General features: G+C 45.8%; 1 protein-coding gene across 1 annotated transcript; it reads right to left on the reverse strand.

Annotated features, from left to right (window-relative positions):
* Nucleotides 1–223: 223 nt before the first annotated feature.
* Nucleotides 224–24,240, reverse strand: Lap3 (leucine aminopeptidase 3). Its single transcript, XM_047567493.1, has 13 exons — nucleotides 24,083–24,240; nucleotides 20,792–20,907; nucleotides 19,433–19,487; nucleotides 18,802–18,907; nucleotides 17,157–17,316; nucleotides 15,757–15,921; nucleotides 13,017–13,175; nucleotides 8,740–8,864; nucleotides 7,299–7,387; nucleotides 6,049–6,151; nucleotides 3,262–3,341; nucleotides 1,181–1,290; nucleotides 224–766 (listed from the first exon to the last, which is right to left on the reverse strand). Exons 1-13 carry the CDS (start codon nucleotides 24,182–24,184, stop codon nucleotides 577–579), a joined length of 1,560 nt encoding a protein of 519 aa, XP_047423449.1. The 5' UTR covers nucleotides 24,185–24,240; the 3' UTR covers nucleotides 224–576.
* Between the last annotated feature and the right edge of the window lie 1,405 nt (nucleotides 24,241–25,645).

The raw sequence follows: 25,645 nt of genomic DNA on the forward strand, positions 1-25,645 counted from the left end.
GCCAGGTGGAGGGTCTGGGGTCAGTGGTCAGTATCTGGGAAAGGATTTGTTTTGGGAAGGATCAATGCCTTCACCTCTTCCTGGAGACTGTCATTTGAGGCTTGAGGGCTTGTCTCCTCTCTGGAAAGGAAGGTAAGGGGAAAGGATCAATGCCATCAGTGTTGCCTTCTTCCTCACTCCCTAATGAGGAAGTAGAAACAGGTAAGTAAATATCAGAGCCAAATCAGAGAACATCAAAGTCAGATTTATTGTTCCTCACAACTGCATAGTCACTTAAGTTGCTTGTGTGCCTAGCATCACAAATCTGAAGTACGATTTTTCTTCTCCATGAAAAACAATCACTTTCAAAGGTGATCAGGGAGTTTTTAAAAAATTGATGTGTGGAATATCTTAAAAGTCTTGTCAAAAAGGTATTAGCTTTACTTTTATAAATCTTTGCATAAAATGAAAAATCAGAGCATATAAATTTCATTTAGTTTTACATTTTAAACACCATCTTTTGTTGCCTTTAAAAGACTTTTATCCCTTTGAAAGTATTTTGAAGCTCCGCTGTCCGATTTGAGCTGCGTGTCTGAACTAAGCACTGTCTTGGCTGAAGCGCAGCAAGAACTCGATCAGGGTCCTTGTGGGTCTCCCGGTCATGCCTTTCCGCAGGTATGGAACCTCATCTTTGTTGGTCATCACCCCTGCTATGTCCAGATGTGCCCACTTAGGATGAGTCACGAATTCCTTCAGGAACGCCGCGGCTGTACAAGCTCCTGCAGACCTGAAAGAGAAAGGCCTCGTCAGCGCACGCTGAACGCCTCATTAACTCTGGTCAAACGGGTTCCACGGCTGGAGAGCAAGAGTCAAAGCTAAGGGACCTACTGTGAGGTTCACCAGTAACTTAAGCAGTACCGGAAAAATTCTGGATTCCTTTTTCCTACAAAACAACTTCCAATATTCTCCATCTCTTTCCCTTATGCTTTGTTTATAGGCAAAATGTAAGCAAACGTGAAAATGTGTGAAATACTGAGAACCTGTTGGAGAAATCACCTTGAAAACTGTAGACATTAGAACTAAGCTTACAAGTAAAGGAAATCAAAGATCGAAATTTTGTGTAAAGGGGATACAACTGAAAATAGTGATTTAGGCAAACATAGATGACTGTAAAAATATACCTCTAACGTGTTTTACATACCGATATTTCCCAATGTTGTTAAGATCAGCAAGCTGACAATCTACAACTTGTCTTGTGTAATGTTCAAAGAGAGGCATTCTCCAGACGCGGTCCCCTGTTTCAATGCTGGCCTAGAGAAGAAATACACACACAGTCTTAAGACTAAATGAAATTAGGTTCTGGAAAATCCATGGTGTGTTTGATGCATGAACAAAAGAGCGCTTCCAACCTGTTAATCTAAAGCATGAAACTCTAAAACAGGTACCAGTATTGTGATCACTAGAGATTATTTAAGAGTTACTGGGGGTGGTGGTACATGCCTGTAATCCCAGCTACTCAGGAGACTGAAGCAGAAGATCCAAGATTGCAGCCAGCCTTGGCAACTCAGGGAGATCCTGTCTCAAAAAGAAAGGGTGGGGGGACGAGGGGGGGAATAGTACAGCACCATTTAGGTTCAATCCCCAGTACTGGGGGGGAGTGTGTGTATATATATATAGCCAGGATGTTATGAAAAATCCCACAAATCTGCAGGGCATTTGCTAAAGTCTCAACTTAAATTAATAATCTGGTATTCTGTGTTGGAAACAGGCTTTGTAGGTTTGATTAGAATGAAAGAGTTTCTATGAGGCTGGTCACCTCATTGTACTCCAGTACAAAAAAAGCACACCTGGACCTGCATCACTAAAGTCCCTGAGTCAGGGTGTCGTCCCTCCTTCTCTGCTTTCTTCCCTCCCTCTCTCCCTCCCTCCTATCCTTTCTCCCTCTGTTTCTGTCTCCCTCCTTCTCTCTTTCCTTTCATCATTTATTGAACTTCTGAGCAGCACGAGGTGCACTGAAATATCTGAGCCGTCAGCGGGCCCACAGGCTAGCAGGAGATGCACACATTAACTTTGTTCAGCTCACTGTTGCCAGAAGTCAAAGACTGAAAAGTGAGAAGTCAAGAAGCAGCAATATAAGCTGTTAGTTTAGGACATAAGTGTGTCAGATGCATCAGCCAAAGGATGAAAATGGCTGACTCCATGACAACAGGCTGCAGGTTGCTAACTACTTATTCAATTATGTTTATGCACATTTATGATTTTTAAAAAGTCCAATGTTGTGGATGCCATGATGAGAGGGAGGGACAGTGGGTACGTGGGAGGCCAGCGGAGAGGTTCTGGCCCAGCCTGGAAGGAGACAACAGAGATGAATTTTACAGAGCTTGAGAGGGCAGGCTCCACAGGTGATGAGAGGACAGCTGTGCAGGAGAAGCAATGCAGGGGGAAAAGTAAGTTCTGGACTTTAAATGAATTTCACAAATATGTTCAGAGACACTGTTTGTTCCCCATAATTAAGCTCCCCTAACTACTTGTTGACGGATGAATGAGCTGTCAGATGGAGCTGCGGAGCACAGCAAAGACACAGGGCCATCAGTGGAGAGGTGCTAGTGGAAGCCACTGAAATGGATGAGCTTCCCCATGAGCATGAGAACATGTGGCCAAGGACTGAACACCAGTCAGAAGGGTGAACAGAGACAAACAGCTCCCAAGGGAGACGGAAGCAACAGGGTGAGAAAGGAACCAGAAGTGAGGGTCATCACAGAAGTCAAGAGCTGGGTGTCTCCAAGGGGTCACAGGGTTACATGCTGCCTGGACAGGCTAGCTTAGGTCGACGGTGGTGGCAGCAGGTGGAAATTGAGGGCAGTGAGTGACTGTGTGTGTGTGTACATGTGGTGGTGGGGATGAGGGGAGAAGACCGTGGGCGCCCCCTCAGGGCAGCTGACCCGACTCAACATGCATTCGTCGGAAGGCCTCCGGTTCCTCACAGAGCTCTCCTCCTACCCTGTTCTACCTCAGGGACTCTCAGCCATGGCCATGTTCTTTGTAAGTTATTTTTAACTCATTCTGAGGCTACCGAAGTAGAAGAAGGTGGTATTTAGGGACATCTATAGAAAATGAAAAGCCACTCAACTGAGTTTATTGCTATGGTTCATTTTCAATTCACAGGGAAACCCACAATATAAAAATCACTTTTAGCACAGGGTGTGAACAAGTGCATCATTCAAGGGCTGTAAGAATTTATTCATCATCTCCATAACTTAGGTCTATGTATATTATACCCACCTCAAATAGTTTGTTCCACAGCCAGGATGAGTTGGTAAAGACCCCAGTGGCACCTGACCCCAGGGCTATGTCCATGGCACCTGTGAGAGACAACCCATCGGGTCAATTTCATTCTCTTGTCCAGGCGCCTCTGTCACTCAGACTAAGACTGCGGTCTCTAAACCCTACTTAATGGCTCTCTCATTGTAAAAAGGATAAGCTCAGGAAATCACTTCCACATTTAATATCTTCTTATGTCTCTCAAACTAGAATTCACTTTTAATTATTAAGGAAAATGCAAAAAAGGGAAAATAAAACACCATCAAATAACACCATGGATAATTGTTACCAATTTTGGTATTCTAGACTTATTTTAGACTTTTAGTAGTTAAGCTCATACTATATGTGTATAAGTATGTGTTTGTCCTTTTATGCTTTAATATTTAGTCCTTTAATAAACAAATATTTTTAATGCTTTTGAAACAGTCCTTTGGCTGGAGGTGTCATAATTTACATACTGTTGGCATCTCTAAATTTTTAGCATTTTTAATCACATGTTAATAAGTATCTGGACTTTGCTGCCTTTTGTAAAAAACAAAACAGTTGTTGTTATTATATCATTTATTTGCTCTATATTTCCTTCTCCAACAAAGTTGTGTCCCATTGGCTGACCTCTTTTTAAAAATTAATTAGCATTTTTTAAGAAAATCAAGTTAAAAATCAGCTTTCTATGATTTTCTGGATCAGGAACAGCAGCTTAGTGCTGCCCTCTCTGATTCTCGGCATTAGCTCCCAGCAGTCCCGTTTGTTATCCTCTCTAAGTCTCTTGATTCTGATCACAGACTTAGGGCCTAGCACCCTGCCTGGCACGATGGAGCTCAGTAAGTGGTTATCAAAAGGAAAGAGCAACACTGTCTTTCAGAAATGGGACACCACATGGAAAGTTGGGGTTCACACCACGAGCCTGCCACGGCCAATGCTAGGACCCTGGAATGCTGGAGGACAGAAGCACTGGAGTTGGCAGAAGTTCCAGTTTCACAAGGTGGCCTCTGCTCTCTGCAATGTGAGGTGTATCCGGGTGTCCTCTTAACCCCTACCTGTGGCCTTGCATCAAACTGTTCATCAGCATCTCCCCCAAGGAAAGCTGAAACTTCAAGATACTACCATGTATGCTGCTTGACACATTTTGTTTAACTACATGGTGAAACTTCCCATTTTCTTATATGTCTTTGCAGGCAGAGTTAGTAGTGGCTGTATGACCTAACTGAATAATTCCCTAAGCCGGCACGTGGAAAAATACCAGTGCACACCTCTGACTTTGGGAACCAAGCTCAGACCCACGTAGCGCTGTGGACGTGGCGGACCTCAGCAGTCTCACACAGCACCACGTATTTAAGCTGATTCCTTCCCAGGGAAGGCGGCAGGACTTTTTCACTATCAGGCTGCTCTGGGCCACTGGGGTGTTGGATTGTACGTGTTTTCCCAGGAAGTTACAGGTAAATTCCATTAGTTATTAGTTAATAGTAAAGCACCATATATTACATATCGCTATTTGAAAGTGTGGCCCATATACAATCCTGTGATTCTACATGACATTGGGGTAAATCCAATCGGTCTGAGTCATCTGCTCCGTCAAGCTTCATGCTATTTCCCAATCACCTCGTAAATCTGTTTCTCTCCATCTCTGCTGCGGTCATTGTCATCTACCGCCTGAACTACAGTAATCACTTTTTTAAAAACCAAAAAATTTATTTTTGCAATTTTCAAATATACACAAAAGCAAAGAGAATAATATAAATAAGGGAGACCTAAGTACCCATTATCCCACATCAGCAATTATCAACTCATGGCAAACTTGTTTCACCAGAATCCCACACCCCACGTAACTGCGGATACTGTAATATTCATCCTTAACACACACACATCCACACCCACAACACTCAACGACCGCGACTTGGCCCACAACCTCGCTGGGTGGTGCGTTTCTCTTGGGGTCCTTCTTCAGCCCATTCCTCACAGTGTCTGGGACACCTCACCCACTGCAGATCTGGCCACAGCATCCCTGCGCTTAGCTCTCTTCAGTAGCTTCCTGCTGTGCCCGGCTCCTCCTGTCCTACGCCACCTACCATGGCATCTGCCTCACGAGACACACAGCACACCTCAGCCTGCTCACTGCAGCCGTCAGTTCCCCACGACGTGGCCTTTGTGCAGGATGTGCCTTCGGTTCACTCTGCTCCACTCGGACCCCAGGCTCAAGTCACCCTTCTTAGGATGAGAGGCCCTGAAGTCCCTGACCCGGTCAAATCCCCAAACCACAGAGGCTCCCTCGGGCTTAATTCCACTTCCTTGTACTTGTCACCTGCTGCCTTAAACCCTCAGTGTGAGTACCTGGTTACTGCCACTGTTTCCTCCAGACTACAGGCCCCACCTCTGCATCCTCAGCCACCAACATAGTCCCCAGCACAGACGAGGTGTTAGTGTCTGCCGACTATGTCAACGCCACTCACACGGCACAATGACAGGCAGGCAGTGCTTACTCAATGCCTATGCTCCACCTACAGGATAGGATGGGGCTCATATTATAGTCTCTTTTCAAGTTAATGTTTTTTTACAAATGTACTCACTTGTCTCCAAAACATTTCTATCAACTTCATAAAAGTTTTCCATGGGTTTTAAAATTTCTCAGAAAAGATGACCATTGACCTCAAATAAAAATGTAGTATCTTCACTTAAATAGAAAATGATAAGACATAAATATTGACTGTGGTAACTGGGATGATGGTTTCCGTCCAACAAAAGCCATCTGACCTGTTAAGGTGGCTGCGTTGATGATGAGCTTCGGATTAAAGGTGTGCGCGTAACAGAGCGCGTCAGCCAGGATGAGCCTCCCCTCGGCGTCCGTGTTATCAACCTGCCAAGAGGGAGATTGAAAAAACAGAGTGAGACAACAAGAGTGACGAATATAAAAACTAGGCAATCACACCAGCGATGGATTTGAAAGTGGGGAAGAGCTTGGACGACATGTCACCAAGATTCAAAAACACGTCTGTGTTGGGCACAGTGGAGCACGTCGCCTATCATCCCAGCTACTCGAAGGCTGAGGCAGAAGGACTTCGAGTTGTGGGACAGTTTGGGCAATCTAGTGAGACTCTGTCTCAAAATAAAAAATAAAAAGGCTGGGGATGAGGCTCAGTGGTTGAATACCTCTGGGTCCAATCCCTAGTACCAAAATCAAACAAATAAACAAACAAACAAATAAATAAATAAGAAAGAAAGTAAAAAGGGCTGGGGTGCAGCTCAGTGGTGGAGTACTTGCTTAGCATGTGTGAGCTCTGGGTTCAAGCCCCAGTACTGAAGAAGAAAAAAAAGTGTACTTACAACAGGAACATGTCTAATAAGATTTATTAACCCCTGTGCCAGAGCTGGTGATCTGAGGCTGATGACGCTGGAAGCTGACATGAGTAGAAAAATGCCTCTCCATTTTGAAAACAAAGGGGCTAAAGGGCTCAAGAGAGCTGCAGCTAAGAAGCAGTGGACCTCCAGGCCCAGGAACTCGTGCGACCCTGGCAACCCTTTGGAACAGTATGGCTTCTATTCAGCAGAGGCCCCGTCATCATGGGTAGTGCGTGCATGCATGGGGCCACACCTCGGGACCTGCTGCCTGCTGCCGTGTCCCCACAGGGCAGAGCCCATGATGTAAGAGAGCGTTTCCCACCTGAACCTTTAGGATGGAGATGTTTTCGTGGTACGGGGGCATACCCAGAAAATAGCCCACATTTACTGCTTTGCCGTACTCTGCAAGGCTGGCTTCAAATTCATGGTTAATTTGCGTGTCGAGCAAACAGGAAGTGAGAGGAATAATAAAGCAGGAAAAGCACTCTTAAAATTCTCATTGAGAAAGATTGTGACTTTGCATGAAAACGACCCTGCACTGAAGACACCACCTTCCCCAGAGAGCTGGGGCCCTGCTTCTGGTCACACTCACACTGTGGTTACGTGACCACAATGGGGTTCCCTGAGGAACGCGCTGGGAAATGGTGCATCCTCCGCTCACAAACCTGGATGGTCTTCCCATTCTTGGCTCTGACGACATCTCCAGGCTTGTTGGCCTTGCCGCTGGGCATGTTTTCACAAAGAGGAGCCAAACCTATTAGGAGGAATGTATGAAGAAATACAGTTGTGCTGGGTCCAAACACACCACCCTTGGGACAGGAGGCTACTGTGAGCCATCAGAAGCAGGCCAGACAGATGCCACCCTAATCAAGCAACCAAATTTCCTGTCACCAATGACACACTGATGTTTGTCCATCAATAGCAGGAAGTACGTGCCGCCTCTGGCGCATTCTTAGCAGAAGACTAACTTGATTCCAATGGAGAAGAAATAAGTGCAAGTTGTGGAAGATGATACCAGCCCAGATTCTTCAAAACTGCCAGTGTCATAAAAGAAAACAGGGCAGGAAAAAAGAATTCTTGACTAGGGGCTGAGGTCTTGGTTCAGTGGTAAGCACTTGTCTAGCATGTGTGAGGCACTGGGTTCGAGTCTCAGCACCACATATAACTAAATGAATAAAATAAAGGTCCATCAACATCTAAAAAAATATTTAAAAAAAAATTCTTGACTAGAGAAAACTAAAGGGACATGGTAACCCAATGCAGTGCAGGATCTTTGACTGGTTCCTGGATTTATAAAAATTAAATATAGACAAAATATACATTTTTTTTTTTAGGTACTTGGGATATTTGAATTGGGTTATTATATTCACCCTTGGAAAAGGTAACAGTATTGTCATTATATAGAATGTCCTTTTTCTTAGGAGTATGCTAAAGTATTCAGGGGTGACACGTCATGATGCCTGCAATTTAGTTCAGCAAAAAAAGGACTAAGATTTTGGGTGTGGATGATCACACACACATGCAAGTCAGATAGTCCCATTTTACCTTCCCCATGCAATGGACGTGACACTGGCCAAGTCAAGTAACCTGACCCCTCTCCTGTATCCCCTCTTTCTCTGAAACGTGGTATTAGTAATGCTACACACTCTCAGCCTTGGCTCTGCAAGTTGGCATCCTACAATGCTCAGAGGGGCCATCAGCCTAAGTGCTTCTTTTGTCCCAGGCAATTTCTGTGTATTGGGCATTTACTGGGTCACAGTCCTATGAGATAATGGGTAAATGAGCCAGCAGTGCCCTTTCACCTGACTACTGAGCAGCTGCCACTGGAGTAAACCACAGACTTGACATACGTGCCCCTGACTGCTAAACATGTTTTGCAGAAGTAAAACAAATCAATTCCAGTTACAGCCTTCAGTTGCAAAACACATTTAACCCAATCAGCTTGGACATAAAACACTTATCTCAGCTAAATAACTTCTGCTTGGTGAAAAGCTATTTAAAAACTATCTCTTGATCTTTTCGGATCAGAGAAAACCATGTTGTCTTGGTTCAAGCATCTGCTGGATCCCGGAATCTCTGCGAGATGCGATCCCTTGGCCCGCTCACCTATGATGTTAATGGGCAAACTGAGCTTCGCAGCAGACACGATGGCTGAACATATCGTGGCAGCTCCTCCCATGTCAGCCCGCATGAGGTCCATGTTTGCAGAAGGCTTGATGGAGATGCCACCACTGTGGGGAAAAGGACAGCTGCAATATCACCAATGAACATGAAGGCCACTATCGCTTTCTTAAAAAAAAAGAAAGTGTGGGTTGCCTATCACAAAAAAGCACCATACACCTGCCAATGGATCTCACATTTCTCAATTTAGAATCTCAACACTGAATTCTTTTAATGTTGGAGTGTTTATAAAAGATGCAAAGTAATTCCAGGTAGGCTTGTAGCTCATTTTATTTCTATTTGAGTGAAATTTAAGCTGTGCTACTGGAAATGTTACCACATCATAATTCAGTGCTGTATAAATTCAATCTGTTTCATCTCATTGTTCATGTCCCCCCAAAGTTCCTATGTTAATGTAGGAATATTCAGAGGTAAAATGATTGGATTGCAAGAGCTGTAACCTAATCGGTCCATCCTAATTTGAATGGACTGGATAGTGACTGTAAGCAGGCTGGATGTCCCTGGAGGAGGCAGATCACTGGGGAGTGTCCTGGAAGGGGTCTGTCTTCCCAGTGACCCCTTCCCTTCCCTTAGTCTGCTTCTGGGCCACCATGTCCTGAGCCACTTCCCTCCACCACAGTCTTCTGCCATGATGCTCCACCTCACCTGGGGCCCAGAGTAATGGAGTCCATTAACCATGGACTACACCTCTGAAACCATAAGCCAAAAATAACTTTTCTTTTTCTAAGTTGTTCTTGGCAGATATTTTGGTCATAGTGACACACACCTGACTAACACTCATTAACTCCTGACACCTACACAGATTATCTTTTCAACAAATTTTATGAATGGATTAACTTATCAAACCAAAGGTCACAGGCTATTAAAGAAAGTCGACAAGCTCAGACAAGACTGGGAGCATTCTCCTCAAATCCACATAACACAGGAATAATCTTGCCATCTGACACCTATACAGGTGTGCTCTAGCCATTGGATGGCAAAATACAACCTGAGGGAGGAACAGGAAACAGGGAGGGACCTACACAAAGCCTCTGGGACAGCATTAAACACAAGAGCCAGTTTTAATCAGCAATTAGCAAGAACCCAATCTACTTCCCCCAAACAGCCTTCTAACCCGTCAGTGACTTCTGATTCCCACCTGAGAGTCCAGAAGTGACTTGCTTCACAAGCCAGGCACAGAGCCAGGGCCTTCAACTTCTGCAATCTACTGACTTGTCCTGGTGACTCTTTGGAGAAGTTCTATTCCCTTCTCTGAGATTTTCCTTCCTTGGAAATCAGATCCTAATTAGAAACCCTGGATAATTAGACGGTCTGCACTGACACTTCCTTTTACGTACACTTAACCCAGGTGTCTTCTGGGAGAGCTCTGCTTCCTATGCATACGACTGGTCCCAAAGTAGCCACCAACCAAGGATCAGGACTTATCTTTGCTCAGCTTTTCAAATCCTGCACTTTACATTCAAGCCTACTCAAAGTTACAGCAGTCAAGATGCTTAGTCACAGGGTACTGTGACCAGATGCAGGGTCCAGAGAGAGATCCAAAATTACATGATCAACTGATTTTCTCCTAAGGTGCTATGAATGGGAGTTCATGTATTTTCAACAAATAGTGCTGAAATAAATGAACAGTCATAAGATGGGGGTGAGAAATGGAGAACCTCAGGTCTTTATTTCACCATACACAGCAATTCAAAATACATCACAGCCTTAAAAGCTAAAATTGACTTAAAAACTAAAATGTCTTAAAGATGAAAATAAGACTTTGGCATGGGCAATACTGTCTTAGGGCAAAAAAAAAAAAAAAAAAAAAGCATAAATCACAAAAAATTGATATTACACTTCATCAAATCAAAACTTCTGTTCCGCAGAAGATATTACTAAACAAATAAAAAAGTAAGCCTCAGACTGTGAAGAAATATTCCTAACCGAATAACCTGATAAAGGAATTATACTCAGAATACATACATATATATATATATATATATATATATTTTTTTTTTTTTTTTTAACTTACAACTTTTAAGGAAAATATTCTATAAAAAAAGGGTAAAAGATTTAAACACCTCACTAAAGAGGTCAGTAAACATGTCAAGATGGCTGATGTGACTGATGATATGTGACTGATGATGTCACCGATGATACGGATAAACACAGAAGACAAGAGGCCGAGAGAGAGAAGCCAGACAGGAAGGATGCCATTCATACAGATTTCTAGAACAGGCAAAACTAATCTATAGTAACAGAAAGATAACTGGGGCAGAGGTGGGAGGGGATAACTGCAGAAGCACAAGGGGGTTTGGAGGTGAAGGGAATGTTGTGTCTTCTCTTCTCAGTATTGGTCCCTGTTGTGCACATCTGTTAAAGCTCACTTAGCCAAACACTTAAAGGGCGGATTTTATTGCATATATAAATACTGTCATTCCCTCTCCTAAAAACACTTTTAAGGCTCAGAATAACTCTCCAGTGCATCTCCCATCATCCCGACCTGCTCTGGTGAACAGCCACATGGACATTCTTGCAGTACCCAGAATTTACACTGCATCCTACCCTGCAGCCTTCCCATGTTCCTGTGCCCTAACACTCACCCCTTGTTCCTGCTCAACTAATTGCTCCTGGTCCTTTGCATCTTAAATTAAATCTGAAGCTTCTACAAGGAAGCCTTCTCTAAACCCAAGGGCCTTGCTGAATATTTTTAGCAAAACATACAAATATGGATTTAAATTAATAACAAATCTCACCCTGAACATAAACATTTCCCTAAAACTATTAACCCTTGAGAGTATAAAACCACTACAATAAGTAAGACTTTTTTTTTTTTTAGTACTGGGGATTGAACTCAGGGGTACTTTACCACTGAGCTATACCCCCATTCCTTTTTAAATTTTTTTATTTTGAGACAGGGTCTCTTCCTGATTTTATTTGCTGAGTGTTTTATATATACTTTGGTATAACAGTATATGTGTATACCGTAAATAAATATGCATATCTTAAATGGTGTTTGCCATCTTTTACTGATGGATGACACCATGAAGATCATTTGGAGACCAATGTTTAAAGAAGTGAATGTTGAAGCTGGAGATGAGTTAGGAGTAGAGTGCATGCTTAGCACTGGAGAGGCCCTGGATCTGATCCCCAGCACCAGAGGAAACGAACATACAAAAGGAAAGAGAGAACCGAACATTCATGTTTCACATGGAGTTTCTGCATGGCTGCGAAAATGTACTGGGGAATTTGGTATTTTTTTTTTGTTGTTGTTGTTGTTCTTTAGCAGTATTCTCCAAAGCAGTTTCCCTGGAACATGACTTCCCAAATCAGGATTCTTTCAAAAGAAAATTCAGAAAATGTGACATTCTGTGCCCTGAGAAGTTCTGTAGCTAAAGAAAACAAAAACAAACCTCACTTGCTTTCTCTAACCTCGTTTCTGGCCAACTCGCTCTTTGTATGCCTCAGTCACCAGCCTCCCTGATACTCATATTCTGTGGCAGATGCTTCCCATGGGAAATACCAAAATACACTGTCTTTTCCAGTTCAGCTGGAAAAACCAGCTGGAAAAACCAGAGATGGCTTCCACTTCTAAGGAACACTTAAGGTTTAGTAAGATTAATGAGGGCTGGGGTTGCGGCTCAGTGGTGGAGTGCTTGCCTGGCACGTGTGAGGCACTGGGTCCAATCCTCAGCACCACATATAAATAAATAAAATAAAGGTATTGTGTCCATCTACAACAAAAATTAAACAACAACAAAACAAAACAAACAAAAAAAACGATTAATGGGAGCTGGACTTTCAGCCCCGGAAAGCAACCTGAAACAAGCAACAGGACAACAGGAACGGCAGCAGCAGCATTATCCACGCAGTGAACCTTTAATAACTACAAGGGAGAATCACAGTGGGACAGAGATTTGAAGATATTGTAAAGATAGACCTGATTTTGACTTCTGGCTCTTGGGACTCTGAATAAATTACTTAATGTCTTTGAGTCATGGTTTCCCCGAAAAGCTGAACATTGTAGAATGTCCACAATAGCCAGCTTACAGGGGTAAGACTGAGGCCAATAATGTAAAATGCCTAATGGTCTCTAACACATATTTCATCAGTGGGAGCATGTGACCATATACCATGCTTATGAATCAAACTAAGCACCAAATAATAGAAGAACACACAAAACATTCACCAAAATACAAAGCCCAGGCACACACACGTACCTGTCAAAAGTGACTCCCTTCCCAACGAACACCAGGGGCGGCTCCCCTGCATTGGGGCTGCCTTTGTAGTGGATTTCCAAGAAGACTGGAGGCTCGTCAGACCCTTTGGCTACACTTAGGAATGAGCCCATTTCCTGTTCCTCAATCCAAGACTTGGGTCTAGAGGGCAGAAAGGGGATAAAAAAAAATACACTGTTACCTTTATTTCAAAATCATCTAGAAAAGCTCAAAAGTATGTTTGAAAAGTATAATATACAAGCTCTTAAAGTATAATACAGGGGCAGGAGGAATTGCTCAGTGGTAGAGCACTTGCCCACCAAGCAGGAGGCCCTGGGTTCAGGGAAAACAAATCACACACAATAAGGCTTGGATCACCCCATCTGATCATTTGTTTCCTGTGTATTCTTGGGCAAGTCACTTAATCCTGAGCTGATTTTCTCATTTACAAGAGGTTAAGGATTCTTCAATCAAAAGACTGTAAAATTATTCAGAGAATTTATGCATGATAACTAATATAGTATCAGGTAATAATGTAAAGTCGATAAATAAAAACTCTCCCCCAGCCTACTCACATGTTTCTAAAGTTTTAATTTATAAGGGATGAAATTAGCAAGGACTTGAGACCACAAGAGTGCATGAAGATAGTTAAAATGTTCATTACTTTTGGTATTTCTAAAATTGACACCCTCCCCCCCCCAAAAAAAAAAATCAACCAACTAACAAAACCAACAAAGCTGTACTACTCTGACTGGAAGAAAATAGCCTATTTCTTTGCTTTTTTAGAAATGCTGGAGTTCAATCTTCTCAACATTGTCGCGGTATATTCTCAGAGCTGCAACTGCCCTTTGAGATGTCTCTGAAGTGGAAAAACAAGTCAGTTCTTATTTCATTAGCACAGGATCGATGGGGCTAACGGAACAGAAGCAGTTCTCAGTGCAAACTAGAAAACTGACTCCGTATCACCACTCTCTCCAGGCTAAAGGTACAAAGGACCTCGTGTTGATTTCTGGCCACAGTAACTCGGCCTATACTGCCACAGACCAACCAGCAGCAACCCTTTCCAAGGAATACTCCCGCATGTGCCAACCGTTTGTCAAGAGTATGAAACTAGGATTGCCACCAAACTTCAAAGGGAAAAGAATATAAAGATTAAAAAGTGAATGTCAGAGGAAACACGGCTGTTTTATATAGGCATCACAAACTCAGGACTGGATGTTTCATTAAAGCCCGGCCCTTCTGGAAGAATTGTCTTTGCTTCTTTAATGGAGTCCTGCCTACACTGGACAGGGTGTGGTGCAGCTGTGTCTCAGTTTAAAGAGTCATGGGCCACCCACACACCCGTCTGATCTCTGGTTCTACTCTTCCCTTTGCTCATCCACAGCCTTGCAGTTCCCAAGGCGCCAAGGTGCAGCGGCTTCTCCACCAGCAAGGCCCGGCCCCGTTCTCCTTGGTTAACTCCTGAGCAAACATCAGGGCTCTGCTCAGACTGCATGGTCTTCAGCAGGCCCCCACCCCCGCCCCTAACTATCCCTCCTATGAGAGCCTCCCTTCTTGGAGGCCAGGAGCACCCCTGTGCACTCCTGTGCCAAATCCCTGGCACGGTGGAAGTGTCGTCCCTGATTCCTGACTCGAAGCAGCTCTGGTGTCTTCTCTTGTCAGATAAGGAAGAGTCTGCCACGAGGCCTCTCCAGAGCCCACCCACTGCCGCAGGGTAAACACAGGCGAACCTTCCAACCTAGCGAGCTCTAAGTCCTGCGCTCTCTACGTGATGTTTTCTTCATTCTGTCTAGACCGCAGGGACTTTCCCGAAAAACATGAATTCCAATCACAATTAACTACTGGAGAATTCTTTTAAGCCTGAGAAACTACTTTGATAGTGCAGAATTCTTTAAATGAAGCCTCTGTCAGTTTATTTTAATCATAAATCCCCAAACACTCCACCTGGGCTGCTTCCAGGGCTGCAGCGAGATTCCAGGAGTGCGACAGAACCTGAAGGGGCTGACCTGGAACAGCCCAGCACTGACCACAGCTCTCAGCAGGCAAGCCGAGGGACTCCAGGGGCACAAATTCTCACTCTATAACTACGCTGGACAGGGTGTGGTGTGGTGAGGCACACTGCATTCTTCAGCGTGTCAAAAAGTGAAAATAGGAAGAATTTACCAAAACAAAACAAGTATGTTCCTCAAAAAGTTGATCAGAGTTGCCAGTGGTCCAGGGATTAAATTTTTGCATACAGACTCAGAGGAATAGAACAAGGCCGCACAAACTTGTCCATGGTGCTCACAGCAGCACCGTTCGCTGTATCCGAGAGGTGGAAACCAGCTCTAAGGTCCATCAACGGATGGCTGTGGGGGTGGGGAGATGAGGAGTGAGGGCTAATGGGTACAGGGTTTCCTCTGGGGGTCACAAAAATGTCCTTAAAATCGACTGTAGTCATGGTAGCACACTGAATATACTACAGATCACTATCGCTTCATGTGGCACTCCAATCCTGACTGAACAAAGCTGATACGAAACGTGGACACCACACTGTGCAGCAGGAAGTCACAGCACTCTCTCAAAGGCAAGCAAAGACAGACGCAAAGAACCTCAAAGGAGCCCTGTCCCAGTTCCTGGGCTGCTGGTGGTCTCCTTGCCTCTATGGTCTTCAGTTAGTCCTCTGAATGGAGGGAGCTAGACTTAGGATCTCAAAGGCTCCTGACTGTAGCACCCCAAAGTTCATGATATACTCCTGAATTACCTGATATGGACCTCTGTTTTACTGCTAGCACTTCTGAGATTCTTCTCAATAATTTCAGCAAATCTGGTTGGTGTCATCTCATTGGCTGGAGTTTCCATCAGCTGGCGGGCCAAGTTCTGCCCAGAAGCAAAGAGGACTCCTTTCTGCCAGGCCTCCTGATCCCCACTGTGGAAGAAAGCAGAGCTGCTGATCAGTGATCCACAACACTGACCTGCGACCAGGAGAGGCTCTTATCTCACAACAAACAAGACCAGCACAGATGAAAACTGGCTGACACACAGGACCTGGGTCCATTCGCTGGGATGTGACCCAGGCAGCTGGGGGTGCAGTGCAGAGCTAGAAGACTGGCCCTGGTGAGGGCCTGGGGGACCTGGCTGGGCAGTCTACTGCAGAATCTTCCCTGCACACGAAGGGGCTGTACTGATGGGTCCTAAGTGAAAAACCGGTCACAGAAGCCGAGGGGCTTCTGTGCAAAGGCCTGTTTTGTTCTCCTTCCCTGCATCACAGATGGCGCCGTCAAGCAGGAGAGGCAACCACCGGATGTGGAACTGGAGGCTCTGGGGCCTTCTTACCTGGGTCAGGGCTCTAAATCCCAACCAAGACCCAGATAGTAAGAGTCCGCTTTAGAAGAGAAGGCACAAGGGTCTGTGGTTCGTGATCCTAGCTCTTCTTGTGCACGAGAGTTAACGAGGACAGCGTGGAGAGAGACAAAAGAACAGCGGGCCCACCACGTGCCACATGTGACAGGCATCATGCTTTGGGTCAAGAGTGCGACTCCCTAGAGATTTTGACTGCTTAGCTGAGGTTTCTGTGAGTAAGTGGCAGAGCCAGGACTCAAAGCAGGCTGACCACCGCAGAGCTCTCTTTCTCCAGCACCAGCTGAGTCAGGGTCACCCGGCCCTCACAGCTCCCCACACCCAAGGTCTGAGCGTCTCTCACGGCATTGACTTTCTCTCCCAGAACCCAGGCTAAGGCTGGAATGCAGGCGGCGCTCAGTGGGTCACTGACCACAGGGGCAAAACCAGCTCCCTGCACCCACACAGCCCTGGCATTCAGCATAATGCTGGCAGGTGCCAATTCAATGGAAATGATTTGGGCTGAAACCCGTGGGACGTGTCTTCGTGTTGTTCCTCCCTTCCGGTTAAGAGCCACTTGGTTACAGATTCCCAGTGACCGGCAAGCATGGAGGAGTCTAGCGAGCCAGGGGGAAACATGTACACGGCAAAAGCCAGGAACAGAGTCTGGGGACAGTTATCACGTGTTAAAATGGCTGGGGCAACGGGAAGGTTACAGACAGGGAGCACAGCAGTGCCAGACACTGACAGCGGGCAGCTCACGTCCAAAAGACCACACTGTCAGTCACCAGGCAGCGCGAGCCATGCCGTGGGTCCTTCCATCACCTTCCATGGAGCTTCGCGGACACTGCCGTCTTCTTTTTCTGCTTTAGGTCATCATACTCGTAAAGACCGAGCACAGCTCCTTCTGCCGCCGCCTGGGCATCTCCACAGGGATCCACCTCCACAGAAGAGAGCTCCAGGTCCTGAATCTGCCTGCAGCCAGCTTCAGAAGGACAGAGGAAGCAGAGAACGGGAGTCAGCAAGGGACAGCTGGAGGAGCAGGCAGAGGCGTGGGGCAGTGTGCGGAGGAAGCAGCATGGGCTCCAACCCCAGTAGGACGACTGATCACTCTGGTCCTCCGTTTTCTCTCTGGAAAATGAAGCCGGGAGCGCACCTCACAGGCAGTGCTGGGCACAGGCCCACAGATCATCACATGCTCCCCGCGGGGTGGGAGGCCCTCAGCGAGGGGCAGCAATTACCAGGGTTGTTTCTGACCACCAGTGCTTGTGGATGTGCTTCCCAACCACCAGGGCTTACTCAATTAAACAGGACAGAGAAAAGATGGCTATGAAATTACACCCAGCCGCCTGTAAACCCAGCGGTTCAGGAGGCTGAGGCAGGAGGAGCACAAGTTCAAAGTCAGCCTCAGCAAAAGTGAGATGCTAAGCAACTCAGTGACCCGGCCTCTAATTAAAACACAATAAAGGGCTGAGGATGTGGCTCAGTGGTTAAGTGCCTGAGTTCAATCCCAGGTACCAAAAAAAAAAAAAAAAAAAATTACACCTGGGCAAAACCCATTATTTTTTATATTTATTTTTTAAATATTATTTTCAGTTTTTTTAGTTGTACAAGGACATGTCTTTATTTTATTTATTTATTTTTATGTGGTGCTGAGGATCGAACCCAGTGCCTCACACATGCTAGGCAAGTGCTCTACCACTGAGAGCTACAGCTCCAGCCCCAAAAGTCCATTATTAACACAATATTTTATTAAGATTGTGCCAGCAAAAAAGTTCATATAAAAAGTCCCATATAAAAGTTATGAAAGAACCCTTAACACAAACTTCGAAAGTAAGTTTAACAAGCGTTTATGGCATACACAGGGCCAGGAGTTAACCAAGCCCATTACTGCTGCTTCAGAATGTTTCTCAAGATCTTTCAGCCACCGTCTCTGTGGTGAAGGCTCTCGCAGCTGCTCAGCTGAGGTGACTCAACAGCGTCCGCCTCAACCCTTCCAAGCCATCCACCTGACAAACTGGGACCAGCATACAGCTTCTGAGAGTGATGAATGAGCACCCCACACTCTGCTCCCATTTCTCTGAGTTGTACACATAGGACTTCCTGTTACTTAAAAGTTGGGCAACGCCAGGGGAAGCCTTACAGAGGGAAAAAATCCACATGCCGAAACTTCTGGTGGAATACAGCCCTCAGGTCAATGCTACAAAAGTGAACGAAAAGATGAGATTAAATGCTCAAATATTAAATATTTGAGAAAATATTAAAAATAAAAATTCCCTAAGCTAACCTCTCTATCTATCATGGGGGCAAACAGATTAAAAAATGGAAACTGTGCTTGTTCAGGTGAATTATTTCTGTGCAAATGTGGTAAGGGTAGAGATGGTGAAAGGACAAGAGATGGGGAAGAGACAGTGTTAAAGAGCCGGCCGCGAGACTCTTGATCAATATTAAACGTGAAAAGTAAAGCAACCTGCGACGGCAGCTCTGATGTTTTCTTTGCCCTCATGCCAGTTCTCCTGATCGTCGATGCCAGCTGACCTTTTGCCGAGGCCGACCACCACCACGCTGGGGAAGTCCTGTTCCACAGAAACACACCATCAGCCACTGCGCTTCTTTAAAGTGCTCATTTCCAGCAGAGAGACTCACTGTGCACCCACACTATCACCGTAGCCTTGGCACCTTTTTAAAAAAATTCTTTTGTAGTTGTAGATGGACAGAATGCCTTCATTTTATTTGTTTATTATCATGTGGTGCTGAGGATTGAACCGAGGACCTCACATGTGCTAGGCAGGCGCTCTGCCGCTGAGCTACAGCCCCAGCCCCAATCCTCGGCACCTTCTATAAGGTGTTAAGTGAGGATTATCCTGTCAGACAGAGCCGTGCTGGATAAAGCCTTCAGACTGAGGAACACAACACTGGCAGTAAACAGTGATGTGCCTCTTCAGAATCTTAAATGACACTTGTGCTTAATGCTGGAATAAAACTATATAATCCTATAATCCGATACAAAATTCCTAGCCTGACTGGACATCCACAGCACAAGGCACCCGGAAGGTGACCATATTGAGGGTTTATAAAGGAGCATCATCTCCATCTCATACCTGATGAAGACCATAAAAGGTTCGGGTTTTGCCTGCCTTCAGAGGTGGTCCAGATCTAAAACAAAAAGAAATAATTGTTTTGGAAATTTTCAGTTTGCTCTGTTTGCTTGGAAGTATTACATACACACCTTCAGTGTTATCCCAAGATTCTGCTAACTGATTTCATGGACTTGGCTTCATTTGCATTTTTACAGAATGTTCTCAGGTCAGATTTCTAGATGCAGTACATCTAGCTCAAAAACCGTGTAGCAAACTTTCAGATCAGATTTAACACAAATTTACTTAAAACAATGGAAGCAATGTTAGGGCTGCATGAGGCGCAGCTGCACAGGGGATCTGAGCACTGGATGATGGCTGCACGGAAAGAATCGCAACCCTTTTCCTCAAAGACACAGCACACCAGCAGAACTCCGTGGTACCTGAGTGGCTGACTTGACAGCCACGAGTCTGGTTTAGAGGATGTCGGTGGGGACTTATCTACCGATGGGAGACTGAGCAGTTTCTTACAAAGGGCATAATGGAGTACCGTCAGGGGCCTGAGCAGTGCTTGGTGGGACAGCCAGGAGGCCAGGCTGTCCTGCACTCAAGCAGTTGGCTTCTGGATTAATGATTTAAACACCTGAGAAGGCTCTGACTCCTACTGAAGGACTGATCAGCTGAGAGGAGAAGCAGATTCTATAACACATCCATTAGAGAACGGTTAGACTACATCTGGTAGATTCACACAGGCTATCCATAATCTGAATAACAGGCAGCTGCAGTGCCTTGTACCGACGCTCCTATTTTTGTGAAATGGAACCCATAGCTCCGATGTCTCCCTACTTCTTACAGACCCCAGCTAATCTAAGAGTGGTGGGAATCCCAGGACCCTTCCAGACTTGCTGAATTAGAATCTGCATTCTTACTACATCCTTGGGTAATCCACTTGTACTTGTAACACCTTAGAAGCCTTCAAGCTCCAGGCACAAAATAAAAAGGTAGAAGCCTTAGGCTGTTTTTAACTAGTGGTTAAAAGACACAGAGAGGCTGGTGGGAAGGCAGGTGGGGAGGGAGAAGGGAAAGTGAATTTGAGCCAGGAGGGTGGGCTGAGGAAATCTGGTACTTTCCAGATCCTTCTGGACCAGTTCTTCACAATAGGTCTGTGACTGGGTTGGAAACCATCTGACTTCCCAGAAATGCAGACCCACCCATAGTGAAAGACAAATGGCAAAGCGCCTTCCAGGAGCTTTGCACTTTCACTTCCAATTTTGTAGCCAAGGTATTTCTGTACATCTTATCAACCTACAATAAACCCACAGAAAAATATTCCCTTTGATTTTTGGGAACTTTTAGGAACTGGCACTCCTGGGTAACACTTACATGTTCAAAATCTCTCTCAGCTTTCCAGACACCAACTTATCAAAGTTCTCTCCTGCGCTTGTAAACTGCAACCCATCATCTTCTCTGTCTCGGGAATAGATTCCTAAAACAAGGCCCTGAGAACAAGCAAGAAAGATGAGTATAATTGGAGTAAGTGCCTCAGTGGGGCTTGGGAATCTCCAAATTCCAGAAGGAACATGTAATTCTACCAAAGTCCTGTGGCAGCAGTCACAGCCAGTATATGCACTCCACCTGCTTCAGTGATTCAAATTCCAGGGAAGTGAGACTTCCGGGCCCACGCCTGTCTTGGCTTTGCATGGTCACCCCCAGGAAAGCACTCTGCTTTCACACAAAACAGAAAGAGGTTTTTTGTTTGTTTTTGCTTTTTAAATATGCAATTGTCACCAAGTGAGACCATGAAGGGCTTCTGAACACGTTACCCCAAAATATGATGCTCTGGCATGTAAGTTACTTTGAGCTGTTGGCACCTGAGAGACAGTCATTGCAGGCAGGGCTCTCGAAAATCCCCCTTTCTTACTTAAAAGCAGGGCATAAAATTTCCCACAAGAGAGGTGAACTCCCTGAAATAGGGGGTAAATTTGCATGACCATCGACTAAGAGTCGATGCCAAAATGAACCCTTATAATTGAACCTGCAGAACTACACCTTCTCTTCCAATATCATCCCAATATATTCCTAGTCCCTATCCCAACTTGGAAGACAAAGGTAAACCTCCTCATACCCCCACACTTCATTTTTCTTTGTCTAAAAAGGTATAAAACTGTGGGATTCAGTGGCCCACGCCTGTGATTCCAACCATTCTAGAGCCTGAGGCAAGAGGATCTCAAGCTTAAGGCCAGCCTGGTGACTTAGCAATAGCCTGTTTCAAAAGAAAAATATAAAAAGGTCTGGGGAAGCAGTTCAGTGGTAAAGTATCCCTGGGTTCAATTCTCAGTATCAGGAAAAGAAAAAGGAAAGATAAAAAGCTTTTGGGCCTAATGCTTCGCCAGGTCTTAATTTTCTTCTACAGGCTCCTATGTACATGTAAAAGTATCAAATCAAATTTCATGTATCATATCTCAGTGTTAGGCCTACATCTTAGACCCAACCACAGAACTGAGGGCAGAAGAGAGTCTGTTTTTCCTCCCCTATACCCATCAAATGCAAATCTTACCAGGCATTCTACCATGATAGGTTGAGCATCCCATATCTGAAATGCTGAGGACCAGAAGTGTTTTGATTTCAGATTTCTTTTTTTTCCCCAGTTGTGGGGATAGAACCCAAGGCCTCTCACCTGCTAAGACAGCAATCTACCATTTAGCTATACCCCAAATCTTTTAATTTTTTTTTTTTTTTTTTTTTTGGTACCAGGGATTGAACTCAGGGGCACTCAACCACTGAGTCACAGCCCCAGACTATTTTGTATTTTATTTAGAGACAGGGTCTCACTGAGTTGCTTAGTACCTTGTTTTTGCTGAGGCTGGCTTTGAACTCGTGATCCTCCTACCTCAACCTCACGAGCTGCTGGGAATACAGGACATGCACCCACCTCCTTTTTATTTAAGAGTGTATCTTGCTCAGGTTGGTCTCAAAATTGGGATCTTCCCGCTTCAGACCCCGGAGCCGGGTAACAGGTGTGTGCTAACACACAGGTTTTTGCTTTTGTTTTTTCAGGTTTTTAATATTTAAGACATCTCAAGATTGGGACCAAGTTTAAACCTGAAATTCACTTGCTTCATATATACATAGCTTGAAGATATTCTACACTAGTCTTACTATTCTGTACATAGCAACTGCAACCTGTCCCATGAGGTCAGGTGCTGAGTTTTTCACATAACTGTCATGTCAGTGCTCAAAAAATTTAGAAAAATTTGGATTTCAGATTTTTAAATAAGGAATGTTCACCTGTATTCATGGTACTCTGGTCAACTCAGACAGAAAGAAAACAAGTAAGCAACTTTATAAGGAGGGGCAGAACAGAGCAACCTGCCAAGCACTTGGTGGCAGTAGCCCTTCATCTTCACAAGCCCCAGGCACCAAAACTCAAATAAGGAAGCAAACCCTGTGCTATTTGCTTTTATAAAGACTTTTTAAAAATGTTTCGTTGTTGCCTTCGGGTGAGGTAGAAAGAACATACACTATTTTCCCCATGTAACAGATAAGGAAACTGAAACCTGGTGGGACACGCTAGCCCCTGGGGGATAGCACTGTGCAACAGTCCAGAGACCTTCCTCCTGCCCTTGGTCTGTTCCACAAAACCACACAGTACTTAGATCAAATACTGCCTTTTCTGTCTTTCCCACCAAAGGAAGCAGGCTTTCCTCAGGATCGATAACTCTGCCAGGTTCTCAATTTCCTAAGACAGGTCACTCCCCAGGACTCCATGGGATCAAATGGAGAACCTAGGAGACAGGACACTGTTACTGGGGGACAGGCATAGTATTGGAAAGAGCCCTGAAACGCGGTCTAGTCCCGCTGTCACCTGTGATAACTGCAGGGACCTGACTCAAGTCCCATCTACAGCATCCTTCACTAGGGACAGTCATTTCTTTCTGCTCCTCCAGCATGACTCCCAAGTTTGTGCTCCTTCCACTGAGCCATTCTTCTTTCCAGATGTTTCACACCTAAATAGCGTGATGTGAAGGATCCCTCTAATTTCTCAGGGCCCAATTAGGCGGTGAAGCCTGTTCTTCTGGAAGATGCTTTTATTTCAAGAAATGACGTGTCTCTCTGCAGCGCCCTTTTCCCTGGAGAGGACTCCCTTTTCTCTAGAAACCCTTGTAGGCAAATTGCTCCCGGAGGGCCTGTTTTCTGATTCATGACTTCAGCAAGGGGGTCTTGGTGTGGAGCCCTGGCCCTGTGGCTGACTGACTCTGGGACAATAATGTCACTATCCCTTCTTGGGTCACATCTAAACACGATGATGAATGAAATACGCGCATGTCATTTTCTGCAGCTCAGTGAGGTGGCGGAGGCTCAGTAAGAGCGATCGGCACACGGCGCCTCGGCGTATTCTCCTGCCCAGGGTTCAGAACCCAGTGTCCTCCCGAGCAAGAAGGACGAGCGCGCCCGAGTGAGCAGCAGACTCGGGGATCCTCGGGGGCACTGGCGAGCCCACCCCCAGCCCTGCCCAGACCAATCCTGTAAAAGGAGGGAACTTTCCATTCCACTCCATCTGTGCAACCTGGCGCGGACGCCGCGCACGCCGCGGCCTGGCCGGCCCTGCCCCGCGCCCCAGTGGCCCGCAGGCGGTCCTCCCCGCCGCGCCCGGGAGCGGCCACCGCCTCTCACCTTCGTCATGTCTGCGGCGCCAAGACCCTGGCCCCAGAGACGCCTCACTCCCAGACGTCGGACGGCAACTCGCGCGGCTGCCGGAAGAGGCAGCAAGATCATCTTTTCGGCGCGTCCCCTGGCGCCGCCCTCCAGCGAGCACGTGGCGCAGGGCAGGATGGCGCGCGCCTGGGGGCGGGTCTACCGGGGTCGCCGGGCGCGCGCCTGGGAGCCGGACAGGTGGAGGGGGCGGGGCGAGGGCCCTCGGGGCGGGGCTTTCGGTGCGCGGCCTGGAGGGCACGGCTGGGCTGCGGCTGGGGACCAGCGGGTGCGCGCTGGCGCCCGGGGCGGAGTTGCGGGGACGCGCGGCTTTGGTGGGTCTCAGGGGCGCGCCCACGCGCCTGGGTCCTGGGTCGAAGACAGGGGGCTCCCGAACGTGGCTCTGCAGCCCGACGGACTGCTGTAGAGGGCGGAGCTGCAGGTGACAACCCAGGAGAACTGGGGCCGGAGTGCTGCCCACTGACCTGGAACCTGAGGCAGGGAACCAGAAGGGGAAACCCCGCGCCTGGGCTCGTGGTCAGGGTTGCTGGACACACAACTGGATGGGGCAGGCACGGGCTCTGAGTTATTTTTATTCCTGTCCTTCCTTTTGAACTTTCATCAGGTCCAGGGATGCAGTACTGCAGTTAGCCCAAGTACTGTTTTAAAAACTAGGAGTTTGGGGAGTAGGGCCTAAGGCTTTTTGAAAATCTTTTTAAAATTTTCACTAAAATAAAAAAAATACACGACTGCATACAACTCCGGGGAACCCAGGAAAGCTCCAGGAGGAATATAAAAACCATCTTTAATATTAAATTGATATCTGATCATAATTGTAGCCGAAATTATGGGACACACCAGTGAAACCAGCAGACTCCACCAGGGTCTCAGTTGCAGCAAGGGAAAGACTGTTCCACTCTCTAAGCGCTGGACGCAGAGCAGAGATTTGATCACCCTTTCTTGAAGACTGGGCAGGTGAGCCTGTGGTCGGCTCAGCTTTCACCATGTATATCTTTAGAGTGGAGTTGTTCAGCAAACCGCGAGGTTACAAGGTGCTTACTGTGTTTTTCTGTTAAAAACCATGGGGTAAAAGGGTTTCTAAAAGTGTCTCTGTCCTCGAGGATTTTGTTATTGTAGGGGAGAGAAAACTCACTCCTTTGGGGTCTTCAACTGGGCCTGAGAATTAAGTTGGCATAAGACAAACAGGGAGAAAAGCATATAAATTTTATTTAACTATTTTGCATGTATCTGGGAGTCCTCACAGGGAAATGAGGACTGGGAAAGGAATTAAGTGCTTATATTCTAGGTTGCACAAAGAGTAATAACTGAAAAACTACTTAAATGTACATGGAAGCTAAAGGGACATAAGGTTAATTTCACGAGGTTTGTTGATGCAGATCTCTCTCCACCTTGATTCCTTGTCTCTGACCGTAGTGCTCTTTTCCTCTTGGCATGTGGGGAATACATTCCACTGGCGAGTTTAACTCACTTTCAGAAAGAAAAGGGGAGGCCAGAGTGCCCTTTTCCTTTTGTTGTTTTTCAAGC

The sequence above is a fragment of the Sciurus carolinensis genome, chromosome 10, assembly GCF_902686445.1.
Source record: "Sciurus carolinensis chromosome 10, mSciCar1.2, whole genome shotgun sequence".
Classification (NCBI taxonomy): domain Eukaryota; kingdom Metazoa; phylum Chordata; class Mammalia; order Rodentia; family Sciuridae; genus Sciurus; species Sciurus carolinensis.

Bases quoted from the DNA above. Each gene is read 5' to 3' on its own strand.
- Lap3 (XM_047567493.1), bottom strand. From the start codon at position 24,184: ATGATCTTGCTGCCTCTTCCGGCAGCCGCGCGAGTTGCCGTCCGACGT. The intron at 17,317-18,801 runs GTTGCTTTACTT...GTCCTTCTGAAG, and splicing joins CATCAGAGCTGCCGTCGCAG to CTGGCTGCAGGCAGATTCAG. The intron at 7,388-8,739 runs GTGAGCGGGCCA...TCCTCCTAATAG, and splicing joins TTTGCCCATTAACATCATAG to GTTTGGCTCCTCTTTGTGAA.